The following is a 24,426-nucleotide window of genomic DNA, read 5'->3' on the forward strand; positions in this document are numbered from 1 at the left end:
CAGCTGGCGTTTGGGTATTTAAGTTAACGATGATTGGCAGGTTTGTAGCTTTGATCTAGCTAGAGAAGGGTGGTAGCTCTACGAACAAAGGCACAAATGTGTCAATCATTGTTTAGTTTGTTACACACCAGTCTGTGACAACTTATTCAAGTGAGAGGCTGTTTTCGGGAAAGTGAGTGAATTTAATAAAGACAAGCATTTTTCAACGTTATTGTCGTTTAAATGTAATTCACATTATGAAGGCGGCACGGTGGGACAGTGGGTAGCATGTCCACCTCACAGTCTGTGCGGAGATAGTTTTGTGTTTGTGTACCTGGAGAAAATAAGTTAGGTGCAACCAATGCAAAAAGTAAATGTGGAGCCTTGGCAATATACTGTATATCGCAATGTTAATTTTTTCCAATATCATTCAGCCCCAATTTATTGGACTCAGGTGCAAAAATATGTGATCGGGACATCCCTAGTCTATTAACTTCAAGTAAAAGCAAGGGTGAAACTCTACTTCTATAGTGCTAAATCAAGGCCAAAAGTATTGTAATCTGAAAAAAAAAAAGAATTGAAAGTTTAAAGATGATTTTTTTTCCACTTTCAAATCTTTTTTTCGCTTTGAGATTTTTTTTTTCCAGTTTCAAAACTTTTGGCCGTGTTTTAACGTGGTGGGGGGTGGGACGTGGCCTCAACGAGAGGCGTGGTGGCTTGTAAGAGACAGCCTATCAAAGCAACCTCAAATGATGCTGTCTTCAAAAAGTGGGTACTCTGATGGATTAGAATGCCAAACTCTTTCCACTTTTACGATAAGGGTCTGACTGCAGCCGGAGCCACGCTACAAACCACGCCTCATAGAAACTACGCCTCTCCAAACCGCAACAGCTAGATTTTAACCTTTGGTAAATTTGGAAGTCATTTAATGTTGTTAACCGTTAAAGTTGTTAAAATTACTCCTGTTATTGCAGTATTTCTCTTTCGTCAACTTTTGACATGTGAACATTTTATAACTGTTCCATCATTTAAATATGGATTCAAGTCAAGATTTTGCAGATTTAATAGTATTTTAGATAAAAAGTTACTTAGGTTTGCAACAACAGAGCCTTCCTGAGAAGTCTACTACTTTAAGATGGCGGCTGTTTACTAACCCGCGTGACTGTCATTTCGCATCTAGTTCTATATACATGTGCTAACGCCGCCGAGTCTGTCGTTTCGCATCTAGTTCTATACACATGTGATATGAGATGCAACAGACACCACCACCGTAGCATCATGTGGGTGTCCCTACAACTAGCACAAACAAATGGCACCACTTTGGGTCCATTTTGCACTAATATCTCAAAAATGATAGCAGCACAAACTAGCAAAAAGTTGCTACGCTGCGTTCGCGTTTTCCTTTGGATTTCGGACCTTTTGGATTTCTTTAGGTAAAAGTCAACAACCTAGCATATTTTCTCATTTGTATTCATCAAAACTGACCAAGAGTTGTCTAGAATGTAGGGCTGTCCCAAACGACTAATTTTCTCCCGATTAGTCAGCCGACTATTTTTACGATTAGTCGACTAATCTAATAATTTAAAAAAAAAAAATTTTTTTTTTTTTTAATACTAATTTAGCAATGAAATTTTTCTTGACGCTTATCAATTCACAAAAAACATATTGGAACACTTAGTTTATTGAAGTACAAATAAACACGTAAATAACAATAATAAATCACAAATAAACAATGAGTTCAAATGCTGATAGAATTAACTAGTGTAGCATCCCGATTGGAAAGATGGTCTCTTAAACTGATGGTTTACAACTTTTATTCCATCCTTGATGTAAACACACCGTAAGAGCTACGGTGCACACAAATAAAACAACACAATTAGAAATTAACAAAAACTTTTTCCTTTGAAAACTTATTTATATATCAATGAATTGCCTACATGAATTGCCTTTACCTTAAATTATTACCTTATCATTGACAATCTTTCCCTTGAGTGCAATCACTGTATATACTGTATATATTTATGACCTATTAACCTTATATACAGTGGGGAGAACAAGTATTTGATACACTGCCAATGGGAAAACCCATTGGCAGTGTATCAAATACTTGTAATTTTCTATACCATAAAATAAACCATAACATGGAATAAATCTTTCAATTAGCATTAAGAACAATACTAATAGCACTTATAGGCCCATTGTCAATGAAACATCATTATTTAGTAAGGCGACAGCACCCCTTGGTGTACAAAAAATGAAAAAACAAAAAAATGTACAAACTGGGTGACGGCGCTTGAGGTGTTTACTCACGGCCGACGTGCAGCCAAGCTTGGCGTTGAAGAGACAGGAGACAAGAGTGTACCCTCCTTTGTTTCTTTGAAATAAGTCAATGTTTTGGACACTCTGGTGCGCTTTTTTTGGCTTTGTGCCGCTTTCCCTGCTTGCATACAGAGCATCCGACATTCTGAACTTTCCACGCATATATTTTTTTAACCCTTCATTAACCGTCGACGGGATGTTGAGCTCGTCGACGGATTTGCGTCATCGATTACGTTGACTATGTCGACGAGTCGGGACAGCTCTACTAGAATGAGTTAAAAAAAGACAAACCCCCCAGCATTACTTGAACTACACATAGACTTCATAATGATATTGACGGGACAGATTCCCCAGACACTGCGGCACGCCTTTTCGTAGGGGGCCGTCCCACACTTCGCTTTAGTTATTCGGAGTCTGTCTTAGTTCTTCTCAAACACATGCAGCGACCCAAGTCACCCAACGCTGGATTTAGGTTGAAAAAGTACGAAAGCTGTACTGCATACAAACAGGAAGGATTGTCTCAGGAGTGATTTGTTCGAGGATTCAAGGTAATTATTATATTTTTCGTACCATGTATGCATTTTAAAACGTGAAAAAAATCAATGGGAGAAATTAGCTGCTACAGCATTGGCGTTATACTTCGCGATATTTACGTAAAATAAATGCTAACTGCCCGGTTTTTTGCTTTTAACCAAAAATCGAGACTGTTTTACGTCTTTATCTATAAAGAATTCAGGGATTTAAGGGATTCGCAAGAATTTCAACGTAAAAAAACTCTTAGTGGTGATAAGGCAGCGCCACAGTGGCTTAAAGACTAGCAGCACATTCGACATATTTATGTAAAATAAATGCTAACTGCCCAATTCTTTGCTCTTTTAACAAAGAATCGAGACTCTTTTACGTCCACATCTATAAAGAATTCAGAGATTTAAGCATTTATTCACAAGAATTTAAATGTAAAAAGCTATGCGGTGATAAGGCAGCGCCTCAGTGGCTTAAAGACTAGCAACACATTCGACATATTTACGAAAAATAAATGCTAACTGCGCAGGTTTTTTTTGCTTTCAGCCAAGAATGCAGACCGTTTTATTTCCATATCTATAAAGAATTCAGGCATTTAAGCATTTATTCATATGAATTTTAACGGAAAAAGCTCTGTGGTGATAGGGCAGCTCCACAGTGGCTTAAAGACTAGCAGCACATTCGACATATTTACATAAAATAAATGCTAACCGCCCGTTTTTTTGTTTTGTTTTGTTTTTAACCAAGAATCAAGACCGTTTTACGTCCATATTAATAAAGGATTCAGGAATTTAAGCATTTATTCACAAGAATTTTCAACGTAAAAAGCTCTTTGTCTGTGTTTCCACTCGGTCAGCCTTGACGGAGATAGGCCCCCTATTAATCGGCCCCGTGCCCCATCAATATATTATAAAGTCTATGAACTACATGTATCAAAAAATAAAGTGGAGAGAGTGGCGTCCTAATCCATTAAAGTACACACATTTCCTGAAGGCAGCATCATTTGCTTTGATAGACCCTACCCACCGACGTCACAAAATCACGTGATCGCTGTATTGTTCCGCCCCATTGTCCGTCATTTTGTGTCTGTATTATCAATCCATATTTGATGCCTAAATCGATGTTTTTCGACCCGCTGTCTTGGCCGTCTTTGCCTGACATCTGCTAGCTACCCTGATATTTACAACTATCTTGTCCATACAAAATCGCCTATTCTCACGAAAGTTTGAAAAACTTTAAGAGCTTGGAGGCTTATAAATACTTCGTTGCTGGTTGGGTGAAACAGGTCCTCATCCACGAAAATTCGGCAGGAATCTTGTGCTTGGAAAGGTGAGTTACGAAATTTTCAATTCAAAATCTTTTGTTCTTGCTAACATCCACTGTCAAGTCTAATGTATTTCATGTCATTTGTCAATGGAGCTAGGGCTTTTAATGTTTATATGGTTTAGCGATAGCACTCTCACTACGTACATACGTGTATGTTGTCGGCGATTAGCCTAGCAATGATCTTAATTGTGGTTGTCAGCCCAAAACCCTCTAAATATATATTAAATGCATCTTACCAGATATAAAATGACTACTACATAATCTGTGGTAATCGTTTGGAGCCCAGTTTTCTCGTCGAATTGCAGCAGCCCATCTCGCTCTCCTCACCAGGTCTCTCGGAATCCGGTAGAACTTGAAGTCTCTCCGTCTATCTTCTCTGTTATTGTAACCGACCGCCACACACGCCTTCACCATTTTGATTATTAATGTTAACGAGCAGAAAAACACGCCGTAAATAGGAGGAATGTACGTAGCCGTAACAGGTAAACACGATGTGTTGACGGACAATTGGGCGGCACCAGTCAGGAGGGTAGAGTTGTGACGTCACGTGGGTAGGGTCTATAGGCTGTCTCTCACAAGCCAACACGCCTCTCGTCGAGGCCACCCCCCCCACCCCCGGCTAAATGTTTTGAAACTGAAAAAAAAAAAAGATCTGAAAGTGAAAAAAATGGGAAAACTGAAAAAAATAAGATCTGAACGTGAAACAAAAAATCTTTGAACCTGAAAATATCAGCTTTAACTGAAAAGTTTTGTTTCCTGCTTTTGAAAGATTTAGGAAAAAAACTTTCAAAAAAATCTTTTTTTCAGATTACAATACTTTTGGTCTTGATTTAGCACCATATACTTCCAGACTTTCGAATGAGGCAAGTGGTGGGTGACATCACCAAGTTACGTGGCTTGAAAGATGTGTGCGTCTACCGACCACTGAGGGTTAAAATACTTTTTTTTTTTTTTTTTTTAAAGTTTAGCTTCGTTTAAGAATTATTTATTTTTATTTATTTGAAATTTGATTTTTAACAAAATGCAACTGAATTCATTTGAATTTTGTTTAATAAACATTTTAGGACAAGGGAAATTTTTCATGAATTGCATTCTAATGAAAAATTCATGTCATTTACTTTTGCGGGCCAGACAAAATCACACCCGTTCTACCTGTCGTCGAAGGCTCCGTCGGGCGGTCCGAAGGCCTGATCGAACATGTCGGGTTGCGGCGCAACTTCCACCAGCGGCTCGGGATCGTCGTCATCGTCGTCGTCCTCCTCGTCGGGGATGACCACCACCAGCTTGACGTGCTTGGCCAGGGAGGCTGCGTGCAGGAAGTTGGGCGGCGACTGGACCACGCACAAAACAACGCTTTACCAGACGGTCTGTTGGACAGGCGGCGGGAGGCGTGACTCTTACGTCGGGCAGTCTCGGAATCTGGATCAACCTCTTGAAGTACAACATCTCCCGGGCTCTGTTGAAGAACGTCTTCAAGCTGTCGAGCACCAGACCATCTTTTAAATAGCCTCGGTGAAGACTACCGGATACGGTCACAAATATCAAACCTCTGGAACTGGTCCCTAAAGCGGTCCCGGTGTCCTTGCAGAGTGTCGGCGGGGAGAGCTGAAAGGGAGGACAAATGATGAGAAGAGGGTCAGCGCCCGCCCGAGCAGACTTAAAATGTGGACTTACACGCATGTAGCTTGAAGAGCAGCTTGACCATGAAGTGGTAGAGCTGACTGCAGTCCTGGATCACCTGCACCAACGGCGACAGGCGACACTGGCCCGACGTCAGCGAGGTGATGGCCATGGACGAGTTGAGCTGACGTAGCACTGAGGGAAACGCACCAACGCCACGTTAAAATTGTAGCATTTCAAGGAAGTCAATGTAGGCCGGGGGAGTTTTCAATTTCAAACAATTTTTTTCAAGTGTTGAAATTACCTTTTTTTTTTTTTTTTTTTAAAACAAACATTTCTGTTAAAAATTGTGCTGCTAAAGTTTTGACTTGATTTTTGCAACAGAATTTTTTAAAGCAATTTTAAACAACAATTTAGAAAATGTTTTAATTTTTTGGGAACTGAATTTTTGTTGCATTTTTTTAATATACAGTATATGTATTTTTTGGGTGTAAATTCAGCAGCTAAAATTTTGACTGAATTTTTGCAACTGAAGTTTTGCCAGCTGAATTTATGTTGCATATATATTATATATATTAGGGCTGTCAAACAGTTAAAATTTTTAATCGAGTTAATTACAGCTTAAAAATTAATTAATCGTAATTAATCGCAATTCAAACCATCTATAAAATATGCCATATTTTTCTGTAAATTATTGTTGGAATGGAAAGATAAGACACAAGACGAATATATATATTCAACATACGGTACATATGTACTGTATTTGTTTATTATAACAATAAATCAACAAGATGGCATTAACATTATTAACATTCTCTTAAAGCGATCCATGGATAGAAAGACTTGTAGTTCTTAAAAGATAAATGTCAGTACAAGTTATAGAAATTTCATATTAAAACCCCTCTTAATGTTTTCGTTTTATTCAAATTTTTTTTTTTATTTTAATTTTCAATTAAAAAATAAACTAGTAGCTCGCCATTGTTTATGTCAATAATTTCACCATGCTTGCTCATTGTGCTGAAACCTATAAAATCATTTCTGCGCGGGTGCCGGTCCGGGCCGCGGCCCTTCCCCGGCCGGCCGGGGTGGGGTGGGGTGGGGTGGAGTTGGGGTGGGGGCCGGGGGGTGCATGCGGCAGCCATGGTTCCCTCCCAGGTCCGCCCGGCCGGAGCCGCGTCTCCCTGTACCAGGTGCCGGGGAGGTGCCCTCTTGTGTCATGCCGCGCGCCCCTCCTGGCCCGGGGGTGGGTTGTGGGGGGCGCGCTTCCGTCCCCTTGGTCTGCTTCCGGCCCTATCCGCCTCCCTGGGCCGCGGCGGCCGCTGCTGCCCCCCGGCCGGCGGGGTCGTTGGCGGGGCCTCTTGGGGCCCGCGGGGCCTTGGGTGAGGCTTGCTGTCCCTTGCCGGTGGGATGGACGTCCCCTGGTTGCCGGCGCTTGGTGTGGCGCCTGCTCGGAGTGCGGGGTGGGTGCTCGGTGGGTGGGTGGGGGGGGCGGTCGCGGAGGCGCCGTGGGTGGTCTGGGGCGGAGATTGATCGGGGCCCTGACGCCTCTTCTGCCCTGCGGCCTGTGGTTCTGGTGGACGGGGCCACGCCCGCGGGAGCCTGCCTCTTAACTCACGCACTTCTCACTTCGGCACTGTAAATATTTTTCACCTTGGCACTTACATGCTCATACATTTCTCCGGGGAGAGTTGGGACGGGGCTCTACAGTCCCGGCCCGGCTCCCCCCTGTTTTTAATGCACCACACACCAAGGTTGTGGGATGGTTGGGACCTGTTGGGGGTGGGGGTACCTCACGGCTGCCTCCTCACCACAGGCCCCGCCATCTCTGCACCTTTATTAAATGCACCACACATCATACTCCACAGGAGAGCTCTGGCAAAGGGCGGTGGGACGGGCGGCTGGGCAGAAGCTCCATGCTGCGGTCCCACTGCCCGAAGCCAAGCTCTCCTATTTTAATGCATACATTGCACTACCCTCCCCTCACACCCCCATCACGGTGCTGGGTGATGGCTGCCAGTCGGGAACCTGGCAGCCACAGTAATAGGGTGGTAGGTGGGTCCCACACTTTTTTATATGGCGTGGCTCCTGGGGTGTGGCCTCCCCTCTGCCTCGGCTGCCGGCCGCGGGAGTAGGTTGGGGGGTCGGGTCTCCGATCTTGCATCGCCCCGTGGCAGTTCCTGGGCGTTCTCCTGCCTCCGCCTTCCCCTCTCTTCTCTGGCTGGGCATCCGCCCTGCGCTCCGTCGCGGGTCGCTGACTGGGCGCCGGTGTATCAGCGGGGTGTCGCCTGCACCGGCGGGGGACCCTGCCTTGCCTGGGGCTTGGTGGGCCGCTGGGGGTCCCGTGGCGTGCCGTGCCGGTTGGGGGGCTGCGGCTGTGGCTCGTGGCCCGGGTGGGCGGGCGGGGGTGGGTGTAGGCGTGGGGTTGGTGATGCGTCCCCTCCTGCCATCCCTGAAGGCCGGTTGATTGGTGCGCGGGTGGCCCGGGGGATCACCCTGGGTCCCAGGGGGGGGGACGATGGCTCCTTTGCTGGGCTGCGGGAGGAGGGATGGGCTGCGCATGGGCCCCCGCGCCCGCCCTCCCTCCCTCCCTCCCTCCCTCCCCGGGCTGGCTGGGTGGGTGGGGGTTGTGGCCCTGGGTTGGCGCCCGCGCGGCTTCTCCGCCCGTCTGCGTGGCTGTCGCGCGCCCGGTGGGGCCTGCGTGCTGCTGGATGTGGTAGGGCATTCTCGGGTCTGGGGTCCCGGTGCCGGGATTGGCGATGCGGCGGTGTAGGGTTGGTCGCCAACGGGCTTACTCATAAGAGATTCACACGATTACTGGGTTCTAGATCACAGAACTGATTTGTGTACACTCTACCCCTTTCAATCACTTAGCTTATAGGCTTATAGACACCCCCACCCCCATTCTCCTCTTTCACTGGCCAATAGGCCCCCACATGGTGTAAACCGGAAATACATCTCGCTGACGATAGCACCAGCATATTAGTAACTAGTTTAGATGTTCAATGTATTTCTAGTTGTTGTCTGTGTATGTGTTTCTTTTCCTTCTTCTCTTGTATTTCTTTTCTTCTGTCCCCCCATAATCCCTTCCTGTTCGCTGCTTTGTCATAATAAAAAGGTATTTTGAATGATCACAATGGGAGTATGTCAGACTCTCAATGTGAAACATTAAAACTGTTCAGAATCTGGGCACTTAGACTTCCATTCTCTGTGTCAAACAGCTGAACAGGACAGGTTTAAAAAAAAAAAAAAAATAAAAATAAAAAAAAAATAAAAAAAAAAAAAGAAAGAAAAAATTGACTAGAGATTTCAACAAAAGACTGTTCAGACGGTAGATAAAGAATCTCGACTAACATCCAAACATGTTCAAGCTGTCCTGCAGAATGAGGGTACAACAGTGTCAACCGTACTATCCGTCGGCGTCTAAATGAAAAGGGACTCTATGGTAGGATACCCAGGAAGACCCCACTTCTGACCCAGAGACATACAAAAGCCAGGTTGGAGTTTGCCAAAACCTACCTGAGAAAGCCAAAAACTTTTGGAAGAATGTTCTCTACAAAAGTAGAGCTTTTTGGGAAAAGGCGTCAACATAGAGTTTACAGGGGGAAAAAATGAGGTCTTCAAATAAAAGAACACGGTCCCCACAGTCAAACTTGGTGGAGGTTCCCTGATGTTTTGGGGTTGCTTTGCTACCTCTGGCGCTGGACTGCTTGAGCATGTGCATGGCATTATGAAGTCTGAACACAACCAACAAATTTTGCAGCATATTGTAGGGCCCAGTGTGAGAAAGCTGGGTCCCCCCTCTGAGGTCATGGTCTTCCAGCAGGACAATGACCCAAAACACACTTCAAAGCGCACTAGAAAATGGTTTGAGAGAAAGCACTGGAGACTTCTGAAGTGGCCAGCAATGAGTCCAGACCTGAATCCCATAGAACAACTGTGGAGAGATCTGAAAATGGCAGTTTGGAGAAGGCAGCCTTCAAATCTCAGAGACCTGGAGCAGTTGGCCAAAGAAGAATGGTATAAAATTCCAGCAGAGCATTGTAAGAATCTCATTGATGGATACCGGAAGTGGTTATTCGCAGTTATTTTGTCTAAATGTTGTGCTACCAAGTATTAGGCTGAGGGTGACTTTTGTCTGGCCCATTTTTGAAGTTTTGTGTAACATGATAATGATTTTTTTTCTTCATTCTCTTTTGTGTTTTTTCATTGCAATCAAAATTTGTAATTGCAATCATTTTCTGGGAGAAATTGAACATTATCTGAAAAGATTGCAGGGGTGTCAATACATTTGGCCAGCAGTATCAATATATATCACACATACACAACACACACACACATATATCTGGTTCAAAAATAAAGTTGCAAAAATTTCCAGTCAAAATATGCAAAAAGTGACCCGAAATGAAATGATGCGGAAATGTGCCAAAATCTACCAGAAGTGAGCGAGAAATGAACAGGAAATGATCCAAAATGCAGAGGAAGTGACCCAAAATGAACTCTTCAACCACCGTACACATTCAATTAATTTTAACTGGGAGGACTGGCCATGAATACTCATCTTTACATGCCTTTGACAGCGCTAGATGTCCAAACCGTTGTAACTAGGAGGAGCGAATTACTTCATTCGCCCTTCACATTCACAATGGATTGGACATCTATTGCCGTCAATGGCATGGAGACAGATAAAGATTCACAGCTTGGTTGTTGTTTTTCTTTTTGTTTTTTTTCCCCAAAGACCAAAACCTGCCCTCGAAAGGGTTAAACTGCACATAGTTTGAACGCTAAGTTCCATTTCTAATTAAAGAGTTTGGTCATCATGTGGCTTGGACGTCTCAGTTACCATAGCAACAGAGGAAATTGGCCCAATGGCCTTTAATTGGCTGGCATTTCCTCATGCAACGCAACTAATTTAGAATTGGAAAAAAATGACGGAAAGTCCCGTCTCTCTCTTCCTCTTACCCGTCTCCGCCAACTTCAACTCCGCGTCCATGTAGTCGAAAACCTCCACGGTGAGCTGGAAGCTGCCCGGGGCAACCGTTTGGAAGTGAGGAGACAACATTCAACCAATGTGGGGGGGGGGAAACAAAAGACTGAAACTTACACGTTGTTGACGTCTGTGCCCGCCGTGCGCTCCAGAACCTCGTCGGTGGTCTCCAAGTTGCAGGGAATTTCCGGGTGCTGCCCAAAGGGTTCACATTCAAAATTTTGGACTAGTGTGATACAATACAACTATGCGGGTGCCAAAATCATTCAAGGCGTCATTAAATATGACCACCGTGACTATTTAGTTGTTTAGAAAATTCCCAAAAATGCCCAAAAATTATAAGGAAGTGAACAATGAACTGAGAGTAGACTGGGAACGCCCCAAAATGAACAGGAAGTTGCCTCAAAATCAATAAGAAGTGACACAGAAATGCACAGAGGTCAATAAGGGACCTCAAAATGCCTCAAAATTTAACAGAAAGTGACCTGAAAATGTTCCAAAATCAACAGGAAGTTAACAAAATAATCAGGAAGTTACCCCAAATTCAATTTCAATCAATCAAGTGACCCGGAAATGCCCCAAAAGTAACAGGAAAGGACCTGAAAATGTTTCAAAATTAACAGGAAGTCACTCCACAATGAATGTAAATCAGTCAAGCGACCTGGTAATGCCCCCATATCAACAGGAAGTGACCAAATTAAGCAGGAGGTTACCCGAAAATCAATCTAAGTCAATCAATCGACCTGGAAATGCCCCAAAATTAACAGGAATTGACCTGAATATATTCCAAAATTAACAGGAAATCACCAAAATAAATAAACAAAAAGTTACCCCACAATCAATATAAAGCAATCAAGTGACCTGGAAATGCCCCAAAACCAACAGGAAGTGAACCAGAAATGCAAAAAAAAATAAAAATAAAATAATTAAAATCAACAGCAAGTGACCTGAAATGCCCTAAAATGAAAAGCAAGTGAGTTAAATAAACAGGAATTCAATCAGAATAGCCCAAATTGAACTGGAAGTGACCCAAAATGAACAGGAAATACTCCAGGAATGTCCCAAATCAACAGAAAGTGACCAAAAATCAACATAGAGGGAGCAGAAAGTTACCTAAAAATCAAGCTCAATCAACCTAGCAGACTTGGAATCCCCCCAAATCAATCAGAATGCCCCAAAATTAATAGAAAGTGACCTGAAAATGCCCCAAAATGAGCAGCAAGTCACTTGGAAATGTCCCAAAACGATTAGGAAGTGACCTGAAAATGTCCCAAAATGAACAGGAAGTTACCTGGAAATGTCCCAAAAGCAATAGAAGCAAACTTTGGTTAATTCGCCGTCAACCCTCCCAAGATTGGCGGTCGAGCGCCATCAATGGGAGCCAATGACGTAATGACATTTAGTTACTTCTTCTTGATTTAATTTTAGCACCCCTGTAGCCTTTTGTCACTTCACCTTGTTGTGAAACTTCATTTTGATGCACAGCAACTTGGAATGGAGCGCAACCAGCTGGCCGTATCGGTCATGTAGATGGCCCTGGGAAAAAAAACGAAAATTCCATTGGAGCGAAAGCCCACGTCGCATTGTAATGGTAAGAAGGAAAGAGACTTACTTACCCAGAGCTGTCCGATTTCCACTATGGAACTGAAATGTCTCATGCAGTCTTGTAAGACCTGCGAAAAAAACCCCGATCAAGATCTGTTTTTCAAGCGGCGTTCGAGTCGATCGCCATTACGTTGCGGTGGCCGTCCCGCAAAACTTTGTGCAGCACGTGGCAGAACTTCCAGCTGAGGACGGAGCTGGTGGCCAGGGGGAAGCCCAGGGCGTAGGACCAGAAGGTGTAGGCGCCCTTTTCCCGGTGGGTGCCCAGGATGATGCCTGATCCTTACGTTAAGAAGCAAACGCCATTTCATTGTCTGCTGCTCTCGCTCTCCATCACCAGTAGAAAAAAGGATACGGCGCGCATGCTTCTCCTTCACGGGGGTTTCGGTGGAGTTGATGGCTTTGCTGATGCTGCTCAGCTGAAAGCAAAAACATTTGACGTGATGTGATTAACCCTTTGTAGGGCAACTACTATTTACTGTCATTTAAAAAAACTGGACTTTTAGATCATGAATTAGTATTACGGTATTATTTTAATTAGCCAGCTAGCTGGCTAGAGAGAGGTAGAAAGATAGATGGTAGGTGGATAGACAACAAAAATCTTTCAAATTTCCCCAAAATTAACAGGAAGTGGCCCAGGAATTTCATAACCAATTAATCTCCCTTAAACACATTTTCATTCATTCCTATTGATTTTTAACTCAAACCTGCAAAAAATCTGTACTGGTGGTCATTATTTTGAAAGGAAAAAATCCTCGAACTTGCCCAAAATCAACAGAAAATGACCCAAAATATACAGTAAGTGCCCCCCAACCAAATGAAAGTGACCTGAAATGAACACAAAGTGACCCAGACATGCCCCAAAATCAACAGAAAGTGATCAATGACCAGGACGTGATCCAGAATGTACAGTAAGTGACCCCGGAATGCCCCAAAATATAAAGGAAGTTCCCAAAACCAAAAGAAAGTGACCCAAAATCATCCGGAAGTGACCCGAACATGCCCCAAAATCAACAGCAAAATCAACCTACAAACAGGTTGTGACCCGGACATGACCTAAAATCAATTTTAAAAATTATCCAAAATGTCCAGGAAGTGACTCCAGAATGCCCCAAAATATATTGAATGTGACACCAAACCAACAGAAAGTGACCTGAAATCAACAAGAAGGTACCCCGGAAATCCTCAAAATATAATGGAAGTCCCCCTGTAGGTGCACGGTCCGCTCGGGGGGCCTGCGCTTGACAGTGACGTCAAAATCACACAGATGTAAAACAGTGTCTACTTTAACTAAAGCTACCCAAACATTTATAGGTTTTAATATTTTAATGAGGATAGCATGCAAACAATGACAGAAGGGGGAAAAATAAGTAAGTGAACCCTCTGCCTAAGGAGACTTAAAGAGCAATTGAAACCAATTTTCACCCAATCTATTTGGTCTTATTAATGTCCCGTCCCCAGCAAAAAGTGTATATGCAGGTTATGCTGTTGTATCGTCCCTTGGGTGTGTGCCCAATCACTGATGAGTGGTGTAAAGCTGCCCTGCCATTATAAAACTCACACATGGTAAGAGTTGTCTTGATGAAAAGCATTGTTTGATGTGCAAAAGAGCAAACTTAAGCCCTGTGATCAAGGACTGTTGATTTGTATAAAGCTGGGAAAGGATGCAAAACCATCTCTAAAAGTCTGGATGTTCATCAATCGACAGTCAGAGAAGTTGTCTACAAACGGAGAGAGATTGGCACTGTTGCATCTCTCCCAAGGAGTGGCTGTCCACCAAAAATGACACCAAGAGTTCAGCGCAGAATACTCAAAGAGGTAAAAAAGAACAATGGAGTGTCTGCGAAAGACTTACAGAAATCGCTGGCACAATATTATACATATAAAGCTAATTTATTGAATGAGAAAAAATACATGGCGCCTCAAACAAACCTAACTTCATTATTGTGTCATTAATACGGTCTTAAGCCCCATTTTGTCGAGTAACGTCAGATTAAAGCACTTTTTCCCCCAGACTTTGCGACTAGGATCTCCCAATTTTTCCTGGTCAGAGGTTGGAAAAGTCCAACTTCCCACATTCCCCGAATGCTACACAAGCGTTGCTGTGACGTCATCAGCAGGCGCAGGCCCCCCGAGCAGCTTGTGCACCCCTAGCGGATCGTGTACCTACACTCCCAAACCAACAGAAAGTGACCCAGAGATGTCCCAAAATCAACAAAGTGATCAATGAACAGGAACAGACCCAGAAATTTCCTAATAGCAACGGAAAACGATCTAAAATGTACAGAAAGTGACACCGGAAGGCCCCAAAATATACCAGTTCCCCAAAATTGAAAAGAAAGTGACGCAAAATCAACCTGGACACGCCCCAAAATCAAAAGGTAGTGACCTACAAACAGGATGTCACCTGAACAGTGAACATGACCTAAAATCAATAGAAAATGATCAAAAATTTAAGTGAGGTGATGCCTCAAAATATAGAAGAAGTGCCCCCAAAGCAACAAAAGTGACCCCGAAATCAACAAGAAGTAACCCAGAAAAGCACCAAAATCAACAGGAAGTGGTCCAAAATGTAAATGAAATAACCCCGTAATCCCTCAAAATACAATTACCGGTCATGCATCGTATATTGACGTTTATATTTCTCAATGTATTTATTTGTTGTGCATTTCCAGTTCAATAAGCAGTGTTTGTAAAACAATATGGCATCCCAAAAGTGTACAATCTGCTCATGTTATGTGTTGACACATGAGCACACAAGCGGAAAAACTCAAACAGCGATTTAACATGCTTGCCCCCTTACAGGCGCAAGGACATGGAAATACTATAAAAATCCTTCAGCTTTTTTTTTTAAACTCAATTTAAAAGTGTTCATGGGATTATGGTTTATCTAACTCAGGTTTATTATTATAATTTAGGGTTACAAAGACTAACTTATTATGGACAATACCCAGTTGATTTCTGTTTTTATTTATTTCAAATTTCACAAACCTACAGGAAGTGACCCAAAATCAACAAGAGGTGACCCAGAAAGGCCCTGATATCATCAGGAAATGACCCAATATCAACAAGAAATCATAAGAAAATGAGCCAAAATCAAGAAGAAATGACCTGGAAATGTACCGATGTCAACAGGAAGCAATCCGATAATAGGAAGGGACTCGTAAATGTTCCAAAATCAACAAGAAGTAACACGGAAATGTGCCAAAATCATTTGAGAATGTGCCGAGATCAACAGTAACTGATCCAGAAGTATCCAAAATCAACAGGAAGTGACCCGATATGAACTGGAAGGGACACTTAAACTGCCAAAAATTAACAGGAAGTGATCCGATGACAGGATGTCAACCAGAAATGCCCCGATATCAACAGGAAGTGACCAAATAGGAAAAAAGAGGGAAATGCCTCAAAATCACCTGGAAATACCCTAACAACAGGAAGCGACCCAAGATCATGAGCCGATATCAATAGGAAATGACCCAAAATCAGATGGAAGTGACCCAGAAATGCCCGAAAATGAGCACGAAGCAATCCTATAATACGAAGGAACCCGTAAATGTCCCAAAAATCAACAGGAAGTGACCCAAATGTTTTAAAAATATACCTGGGAGGAACCTACAGGAGTTAACAATTACCACACATTTTCTCTATAAAAGACATTAATAATGAACTAACTGGCTGCCATTGATGGCGCTCGACGCCCAATCCATTTGGAGTGCAGGGGCAAATGAACGTTTGTTCATTCGGAGTTAATAATAGATCCGTTTTTTAAATGAGCTAATGTAATCACTTGCCCTATAAAGGGTTAAGAGTGCCAGTTTGTTTATCTCTCGCCTTCATGCTCCGCCCCCACGGGCGCTCACTGGGGCGACGGCAGCAAAGATGCAGAGAGCGAGAGAGAGAGACAAGAGCACGTTTCACCTTGATATGAGAGCAGAGGATGAATCAGCAACTTGATACACCGGCCCACCTACACACTATACAGCGCCGCCTTGACTGAGGAGCCAAATTCATTCCACAGCCGTGCCACCAATTCAAAGTTTTGCTATTGCAAATGTTAAAAGGAAGGGAAATGCCATGTTTGATTCCTTTTGGCGTATGCGCACATGCATCTCCTTGCCTACTCCCACACAAAAGCAGAAATAAATTGGGACGTCCACGTCAGTCACAGATTGAAAACTCCTCAGTCATCCCACGGCATTTTTGGTTTGCTGAAATGAAAACAGCCTTCTCACATGCTCACTCCTAGGGTCGGGTACTGAAACCTAGTATCAATTTGGTAACGATTCGGAAGCAACCTGTGCTAACCGTTAAGACTAATGTTGGCAATAATCACAATACTTCCCAGGATACAGGGGTCATGATACAATAGGGTGGGTCACAGTGCTATACGTATTGCAATAGCGAGGTCACGTGCAATACGTATTGAAATATCGAGGTCATGGTGCGATACACATTGCGATACAGATGTCACAGGGCAACACATACCACGATATAGGGATCGGAGTAAGATGCAAATTGCGATACAGTAACGATATAATGCGTATCACAATACAGGGATCACAATACAATGCGTATCACAATACAAGGATCATTGAAGGGGTCACAGTGCGATACATATCGCAAAGCAGGGGTAATGGTGCGATATCACGATACGGGGGTCAGGGTGCGATAGACATCACGATACGTGGGTCATGGTGCGATAGATATCACGATACGGAGTTCACAGTGCATCAAGTGTCACGATACAGGGTTCACAGTGAGATAGGTATCACGATGCGATGCACTTCACGATATAGTGGTCATGGTGTAATACGTATCATGATACAAGTGTCACGATATGATACATATCTGGATAGAGGGGTCGCTGTACGATACATATCACGATACGGGGATCACGGTGCGATAGATATCACAATACGGGGTTCACAGTGCGATAAGTATCACGATACAGGTCTCACGAGGCGATGCGCTGTGCTTCAATATCGGGGTCATGGTGTGATATGTATCACGATACAAGTGTCACAATATTATACCATATCGGGATAGAGAGGTCGCAGTACAATGCACTGTGATACAGTGGTAATGATAGAATGCGCATCACGTTACGGCAGTGCTTCTCAGTTATTTTCTGTTGCGCCCCCCCAAGGAAGACGTAAATGTTACATGCCCCCCCCCAACTGCCGCCACTGTAAATAGTATCATTTGTCTATAATATTACTATTATAAGTATGCCTCTGTCTCACATTGTGTCCTTTTTTCCATTAGAAAATAACAGATCAACTTATAAAGTACAACTTTATTAACATTGTTCTGTTTGTAACAGAAAAGACAACGCGTATCAATTTGCCTGAATTTAAAAAAAGTCACATCCAAACTGTAAAAATGCACTCAAGGTACTTTTTTGACAATTTGGTACTGAAAAATAAAATCAGTAAATAATAACAAATTCAAATGGATTTGAAATATTAACTCATGAGGACAATATGCCAACAAATTTGACCGAAAAAACAAAATTGAAGAAAATTTTTTTTTTTAAAAGTGTCTTTGGACAGAAGGACAGTTTTTATTTTCGCTGCTCGCTGCTCACAGTATCACCTCCAGTTTGCAATGGTGTGGGGTTATTTTGCACTGAGCTTGCTAACAGTGCTCACTGGTTTACTGATATAACACTGACAAAGCGGGACGATTGTTGGCAATATTTGGCGCGTTTTCGTTGAAAAACAACCAAGCGGCTTATCAATTAGATTGGGGTCTAATCTTTTTAAATGGTGTTATACTTGTATCGCGCTTTTCCACCTTTCAAGGTGCTCAAAGCGCTTCACACTACATTGCCATATAAGTGGCGTCTTAATTGATTTGGCTTCTGGCTCCGGAAAGACCACAGTAAACAGTGGTCTTTCCTCATCTACCACTGTATTAAATAGAGCTGGGAATCTTTGGGCACCTAACGATTCGATTACGATTACGATTCAGAGGCTCCGATTCGATTATAAAACGATTATTGATGCAGCCCCCTCCTTTTTTTTTTTTTTTTTTTTTTAAATAAAGTTTTGTACATTAGTTCCAAAATTGTTCAAAAATACTCTCAGGCTAAACCAAACTACTATTTCAGTATCAAGTTAACATATAGCAGTAAACAAATATACAAAAATAACATTAAATAAAAAATCCCAGTCCCCATTCTGTATCAGCAGCTTTAAACTACATTCAATTAATTTAATGTTGTGAATCAACCGTTAAAGTTGTTAAAATTGCTCCCGTTATTCCATAATTTCCCTTTTGTCTACTTTTTACATGTGAAAGTTTTAAAACTATTTTAAAGATAGATTCAAGTCAATATTTTACCGATTTAGGAGTATTTTAGATAAAAAGTTAATTAGGTTTGCTTGGAAGGTTCGCTACAACAGCATTGCAGGGAAGTTTACTGCTTTAAGATGGCGGCCGTTTACTAACGCCCGCATCTAGCTTTTTGCAGATGTGCTGCTACCGCTACAGAGTCTATAATCCATCTAGTCCTATATAAATGATATCTACCGTAACATTATGTAGCTTAGCTGTACTTGTAGCAGCTTTTCGGCAGCAGTCAGGTATGTTGTTGTGTTTTTTTATCTCGTGGCATGAGTTGAGCTAGAGCCGTGAGTTGAGCGTTGACATTACCCGAGGGGCCGGTTAATGAGAAGCATAATGTTTAGCTACTCCCGCTCCGTTCTGTCCCGAAGCCCGCGCGGCGCGCTGAGTGTGTTGTACTTCCGCTTTACTTGGCATATTTCAATAATCGGAATTTGGATGTTTGTGAATCGTTCTCGAATCTTCCACGGCCGAATCGCGAATAATCTAAGAATCGGAAATTTTGCACACCTCTAGTATTAAATATCATAGCCAAAAGGCAAACGGCCCGAAAAAAGCGCATTCTCGGCGGGCGAAGGAGAACCATAGGGGGCGGTCGTCGTGACGATCCCAAGCCGAAAATGGCACTTCTCGGGGGGACACGTGAGAACCAGAGAAGACAGTGGGTCGCTGCGTGAGTCCGGCCGGAAAACGGCTTTCAAAAACGGCGCACAGCTCTTCATATCTCTCTTCTGTCTGTGTGCTTTTGCTTACCTCAAAAATACTGCGCGCACTTTGAAAATGAGAGCGCCACAGCCACCCACTGAGTGGATGTGCAAGTACACTTTATTGTAGTACGGCAAAAGCAAACAAAAAAAAAAAGCATGTTCCCCGAGGTCTCATGCGCCACCCCTGGCATCGCTCTGCGCCCCCCTGCGCGTCACGCGCACTACGATACAGGGGTGACGGTGCGACGCGCACTACGATACAGGGGTGACGGTGCAACGCGCACTACGATACAGGGGTGACGCGGCGACGCGCATCACGATACAGGGGTCACGGTGCAATGCGCATTACGATACAGGGGTGAATGTGCGACGCGTATAACGATACAGGGGTCATGGTGCGATGCATATCACGATACAGAGGTTAAAGTGCAATGCGTATCACGATACGATTTGTCACTGTGAAATAAAGAGTAGGGTCTTTTGATTACCTTTGTGTGCGTTGTCTTTTTTTTATTGGAAGTATTGGTTCAAGAATTGTTCAACCTCTGGAACCCTTTTCAAAAGTACCAGGTCATAACTGGTATCTTATAAAACCCAAGCGATACCTGACCCTACTCACTCCACTCCAGAGCCAATCGGGACTCAACACGGCCAAACATTTTATCGCATATGTAAACACAGTCATGAAGACTAATGTCAAACATAACCTAGGAGGTGACGGGACGCATACCGTACGACCCGGCCATTTTGGCCAATCCCGCCCGGTTTCCAAACAATCTTTGGACAAGGAATCTAAGCCGGCAAGTAAAGCCGGAAGCCAAGGATCATCTTCAAAGTGCAATCGAGCGGGGGAGGAGGAAGCAGAAGCGGACAAACAGGACTGGCGAGATCAACGCCAAAATACTAGAAGTCAAACGTCTGCATAGTTTTCTGGCAAATGGAGTTGACTGGAAATAACGTCAGGACACACAAACAGGTCATTTTTGTCTCCAAAATCTTTCCAACAAAGTTTGACTTGAGAGCAGAACGTTTGTAGTCATAGCAAGTAGTTGGTCCCATTTTCCATTGTGAGTTTATGAAAAGCCTCATTTACCACCGGAGACTGAAGGAGGGAGCTTTCCAAGTTCACAAAAAGTCCCCACAACCTTGTCCACTTGGGCAATTACAAGTTATATTCAAAAATGCAATTTCTGGAGAAATTACGTGGGGATGCTTTGCTTTCTCTCGCTTTCCCAAGGGTCACTTCCTGTTGATTTTGGGGCATTTTTGGGTCACTTCCTTGTTAACTCATTGGTTGCCCCTGACAGCGCTAGATGTTCAATCCATTTGGACTGGGAAGGGGGTGAAGTAACGAACGTGCTGGACGTCCAAATGGATGGATGTCCAGCGTCGTCATTGGCACTGAAAGATGAGCATTCAACCAGTCCTCCCTGTTTCAATTTATTAAGATATCTATCACTGCTGCCATTTGGTTTCAGTAAAGTCATAGTAGCAGCCAATTAGGAGGCATGATTTGGCAGCTTTTTGGGTCAACCAACAAAGACAAAGGTCATATCTACATTTGGAATCAATGAAAGTAATGTTGCACCTATACCGACACTACAATCGGTATCGGTGAGTACTAAGAAATAACGTGCTGATGAACTTTTTGAGATCTAGTTTCAGACGTCCCCTTGCCCTACCCAAGATGGCCGCCAGCAATGCACCCCGCCCTTAAAAAAGGAGCACTTGTCGCCCTTCCCAAGATGATGATCGAGGCCCACTGCGTGGCATCCAATCATCGTTCTGCTTTGAATTTCAATTACTTTATCACTAGTAGATGTCCAATTCATTTGAAGTGGGAGGTCAGGCACAAATGAAACTGTTTTTTCACCCCTCGTCAACGACAGCCACTGAGTAAACTGCGGATGATTTGATATTGGTAAATGCTAGTTATGGCTTCATTTTATTGTGAAAGACTTTGATGGGAACGTCGCCCCTACAAACAAGGCCGCCAGCTGTGAGGCCATTTTGGTAGGGGCGATGAAAGGTCTTTTCAGGCTTCTGTCTTCAATTGAAATGAGATAGTCACGAGGAGACATCCAATCTAGGGGTGGGAACCTCTTGGCACCTCAAGATGCGATATGCGATACAAAGCTCACGATAACGATCTCACGATATGGCGATACCATGGTTATCGATATATGGTCAGGAAATCATTATAGGATATTCTACCAAAAAAAACTAATAAACAGAAAAACAAGCCATCGTCATCCTTCTGCTGTAAATTTGTCAGTAGACGATATTCAACTCATTTGAACTGGGAGGGTGGCAATGAATGAACCCCTCCCACTTCTATGGCAGTCAGTGGCAGCCAATGGCAGGCAACGAGGTCATTTTGGGCCATTTCAGGTCATTACCTGTTGATTTTGGGGCATTTCAGGGTCATTTCCTGTTGATTTTGGGGCATTTTATGGGTCACTTCATGTTGATTTTGAGTTACAGAACAGGAAATGGCCTGGGAATGAATAGGCAGTGACTCAAAGTCAACAGGAAGTAACCTGTAATGCCCCAAAATCAACAGAAATTGACTTGTATAAGCTCCAAAAATCGGAAAGAGTGATTGAGAATGCTCTAGTATCGAATGAACAACATTCATTTGCCCTTCCCAGTCTTAATGGATTGGCATCGAGCGCCGTCAACGGCAGCCATAGAGTTAACTGAGACAGTATTATGGTGGAAGATTTTGGTAGCAACTTGTTGGATCCTTTTTTTTTTTTTAAAACAACATTGACACCTTTATAAAATGAGAGCTCAATTCTTGGCATGAGGGTATTGATAACCTTATGGGAAGCAAAGTATCACGATATATCACCATAGTGATATTTTGTCATACTCCTAGTCCAATCCATTTGACAGGCGAGAGTTTCAAGCTACCATGCCACCTACTTCAAATGGGTTGGATGTGTCAATAGAAGCCAATGAGTAAGATAGTTCCTCTGACCAAGATGCACCCTCCGGTTATCATTCGCTGCCATCCCTCCTAGTCCAAATGGATTGGACGTCTAGCACCGTCAATGGCAGACAATGAGTGTCTCACCGATCCACAATAACAGTGATTTTACATCAAGTATTTCAGTATCATTGAGTATTTAAAAAACAGTAAATACAGATTTATATCTATATATTTTATTTAAATCAAAAAGTGGTATCGACCGATACCAGACAATGTCGGTGTCGGTGCAACACTGAAAAGCAAAGGCGAGCCCCGCATTTGGGCCCAATTACAAAGGTAGGTGAAACCCCCATTTTAGGTCAGCGCAGCGCAGTCCTCCATTTTGGCTCAATTAACGACAGGTTAATGAAAGAACAGGTGAGCCAGGCTCCGCTAATTGGAAATTATTGAAACATAATTGGAAATAATCCGCCACAACTGGTCTTACTTGCTGTTTGTCAAAGTGGTCCCTCTCGGCACCGAGGCTGGCTTCGGTCCGCCTGCTCTTGACCCGCGTCGAGAGGGAGTTCATCCTCCACTTCAAGCGTTCCCAATCCCCATAAAAAAGAAAAACAAAAAAGCACAGGTGCGCAGAAGGGCTCGCCTCTTGTCGTTCGTCGACTTTGGGAAATTCCTAAATCGCCACCGCAGTGATGACGTACGGCCGAAAGGAGGAAATGGAGCCGCTGAGCCGGTGTGCCTGCCTCACTCAAAAGCTCGCTTGTCCCGGACGGTCCTCCCTCGTCCCTCCCGAAAGGTGGAAGAACTCATAGATATCTCATACATAGAGCTAGATGTACGGTGTGCGCTGTAAGCCAATGGGGACGAGCGTCGTCATTGCCAATTCTGCGTCGGGGTCAGTCCACGTTTGTTCCAACAAAGTAAGGGAATTACGTTTGAAGATTTTACATAAAATATACCCAACTAATGTGTACTTGTCTCGTTCTAAGGAAGGTGACAACAAATGCACATTTTGTAAGACTGAGCCTGAAAATATACCTCATTTGTTTTAAGGTTGCCCCATTAATGCAAAGTTTTGGACTGATGTTCAAAAATATATTGCATTTCATACTAGACAAAAGGTTGGATTAAACCGAAAAACAATTATTACCGTATTTGAATCCAAAGAAAAAAATATATACACAATATTAAATCTTTATATATTGTTGGGGAAATATCATATTCATAAATCTAAATTTCAAAACGTAAATCCGAACTTTAAATTGTTTTTGGTTGAAACTGAATCGTATTTCACATCACTTAATATGATATAGAATACAAAATGCAAGTTTTTTTCTAGAATCCTATGCAGAATTGTTTGGTACATAACATGCTTTATATATATAATTTATTTATTTTGTATGGTGTTATGGTGTCTTACTATGTGAGAGGAAATATTGTTGATAAGGATTTTTTTTCTAGGTGAGCTGGTTTTTCTGTATTGCTGTGGTTTGATATGTATATTTATATGTATGTCTGTATGTATGATTATTGCTCAATAAAAAAATACAAATAAAAAGTCCACGTTTGTTCCTTCATTTATGTTCTAAACCGGGGGTGCTAGAGCCTATCTTCGCTAACTCCACTGAGAACTGGTTCCCAGCCAATATAATAGAGAAAGTACATATAGACAACTAACCATTCACACACACTCATACCAAAGAACATGTTTTACTTTAAAATAGCTACAAATTAGGGGGGGGGGGGGGGGCTTAAATGAAGGACACTTTAAAAATAATATATACATTTCCCTACCATCCAGCCTGAATCATAGTCACGCAAGTAAAGTTTGTCATAAATCAAAGTTTGTAAATAGAGGTGTGACAAAATATCGAAATGGTGATATATTGTTATACTTTGTATCCCAAAAGGTTGTCGATATGCTCCTGCAAGAATCGAGATATAATTTTAAAAAGGTGTCAGTCTTTAAAAAAAAAAAAAAAAAAATTTAAAAAAAAAAAAAAAAAAAAAAAAAAAAAAAGGGGAACCAACAAGTTGCTACCAAAATCTTCCACCATAATAGTGTCTCAGTTAACTCTAAG

General features: G+C 42.7%; 1 protein-coding gene across 1 annotated transcript in view; it reads right to left on the bottom strand.

The window, feature by feature from the left end:
- The window catches only part of hip1rb (huntingtin interacting protein 1 related b), a 52,915-nt gene extending 29,760 nt beyond the window's left edge, over positions 1-23,155 (bottom strand). The window contains exons 1-11 of the mRNA XM_057831811.1: positions 22,833-23,155; positions 12,708-12,771; positions 12,486-12,628; positions 12,367-12,423; positions 12,206-12,286; positions 10,868-10,944; positions 10,726-10,787; positions 5,821-5,961; positions 5,694-5,751; positions 5,548-5,623; positions 5,299-5,477 (exon numbers count right to left, since the gene is read on the bottom strand). Of these exons, the coding sequence (XP_057687794.1) occupies positions 5,299-5,477; positions 5,548-5,623; positions 5,694-5,751; positions 5,821-5,961; positions 10,726-10,787; positions 10,868-10,944; positions 12,206-12,286; positions 12,367-12,423; positions 12,486-12,628; positions 12,708-12,771; positions 22,833-22,916 (1,022 nt within the window). The 5' untranslated portion in view covers positions 22,917-23,155. The remainder of the gene's footprint in view (positions 1-5,298; positions 5,478-5,547; positions 5,624-5,693; positions 5,752-5,820; positions 5,962-10,725; positions 10,788-10,867; positions 10,945-12,205; positions 12,287-12,366; positions 12,424-12,485; positions 12,629-12,707; positions 12,772-22,832) is intronic.
- Between the last annotated feature and the right edge of the window lie 1,271 nt (positions 23,156-24,426).

Source organism: Corythoichthys intestinalis, chromosome 3 (genome assembly GCF_030265065.1).
Source record: "Corythoichthys intestinalis isolate RoL2023-P3 chromosome 3, ASM3026506v1, whole genome shotgun sequence".
NCBI lineage: Eukaryota > Metazoa > Chordata > Actinopteri > Syngnathiformes > Syngnathidae > Corythoichthys > Corythoichthys intestinalis.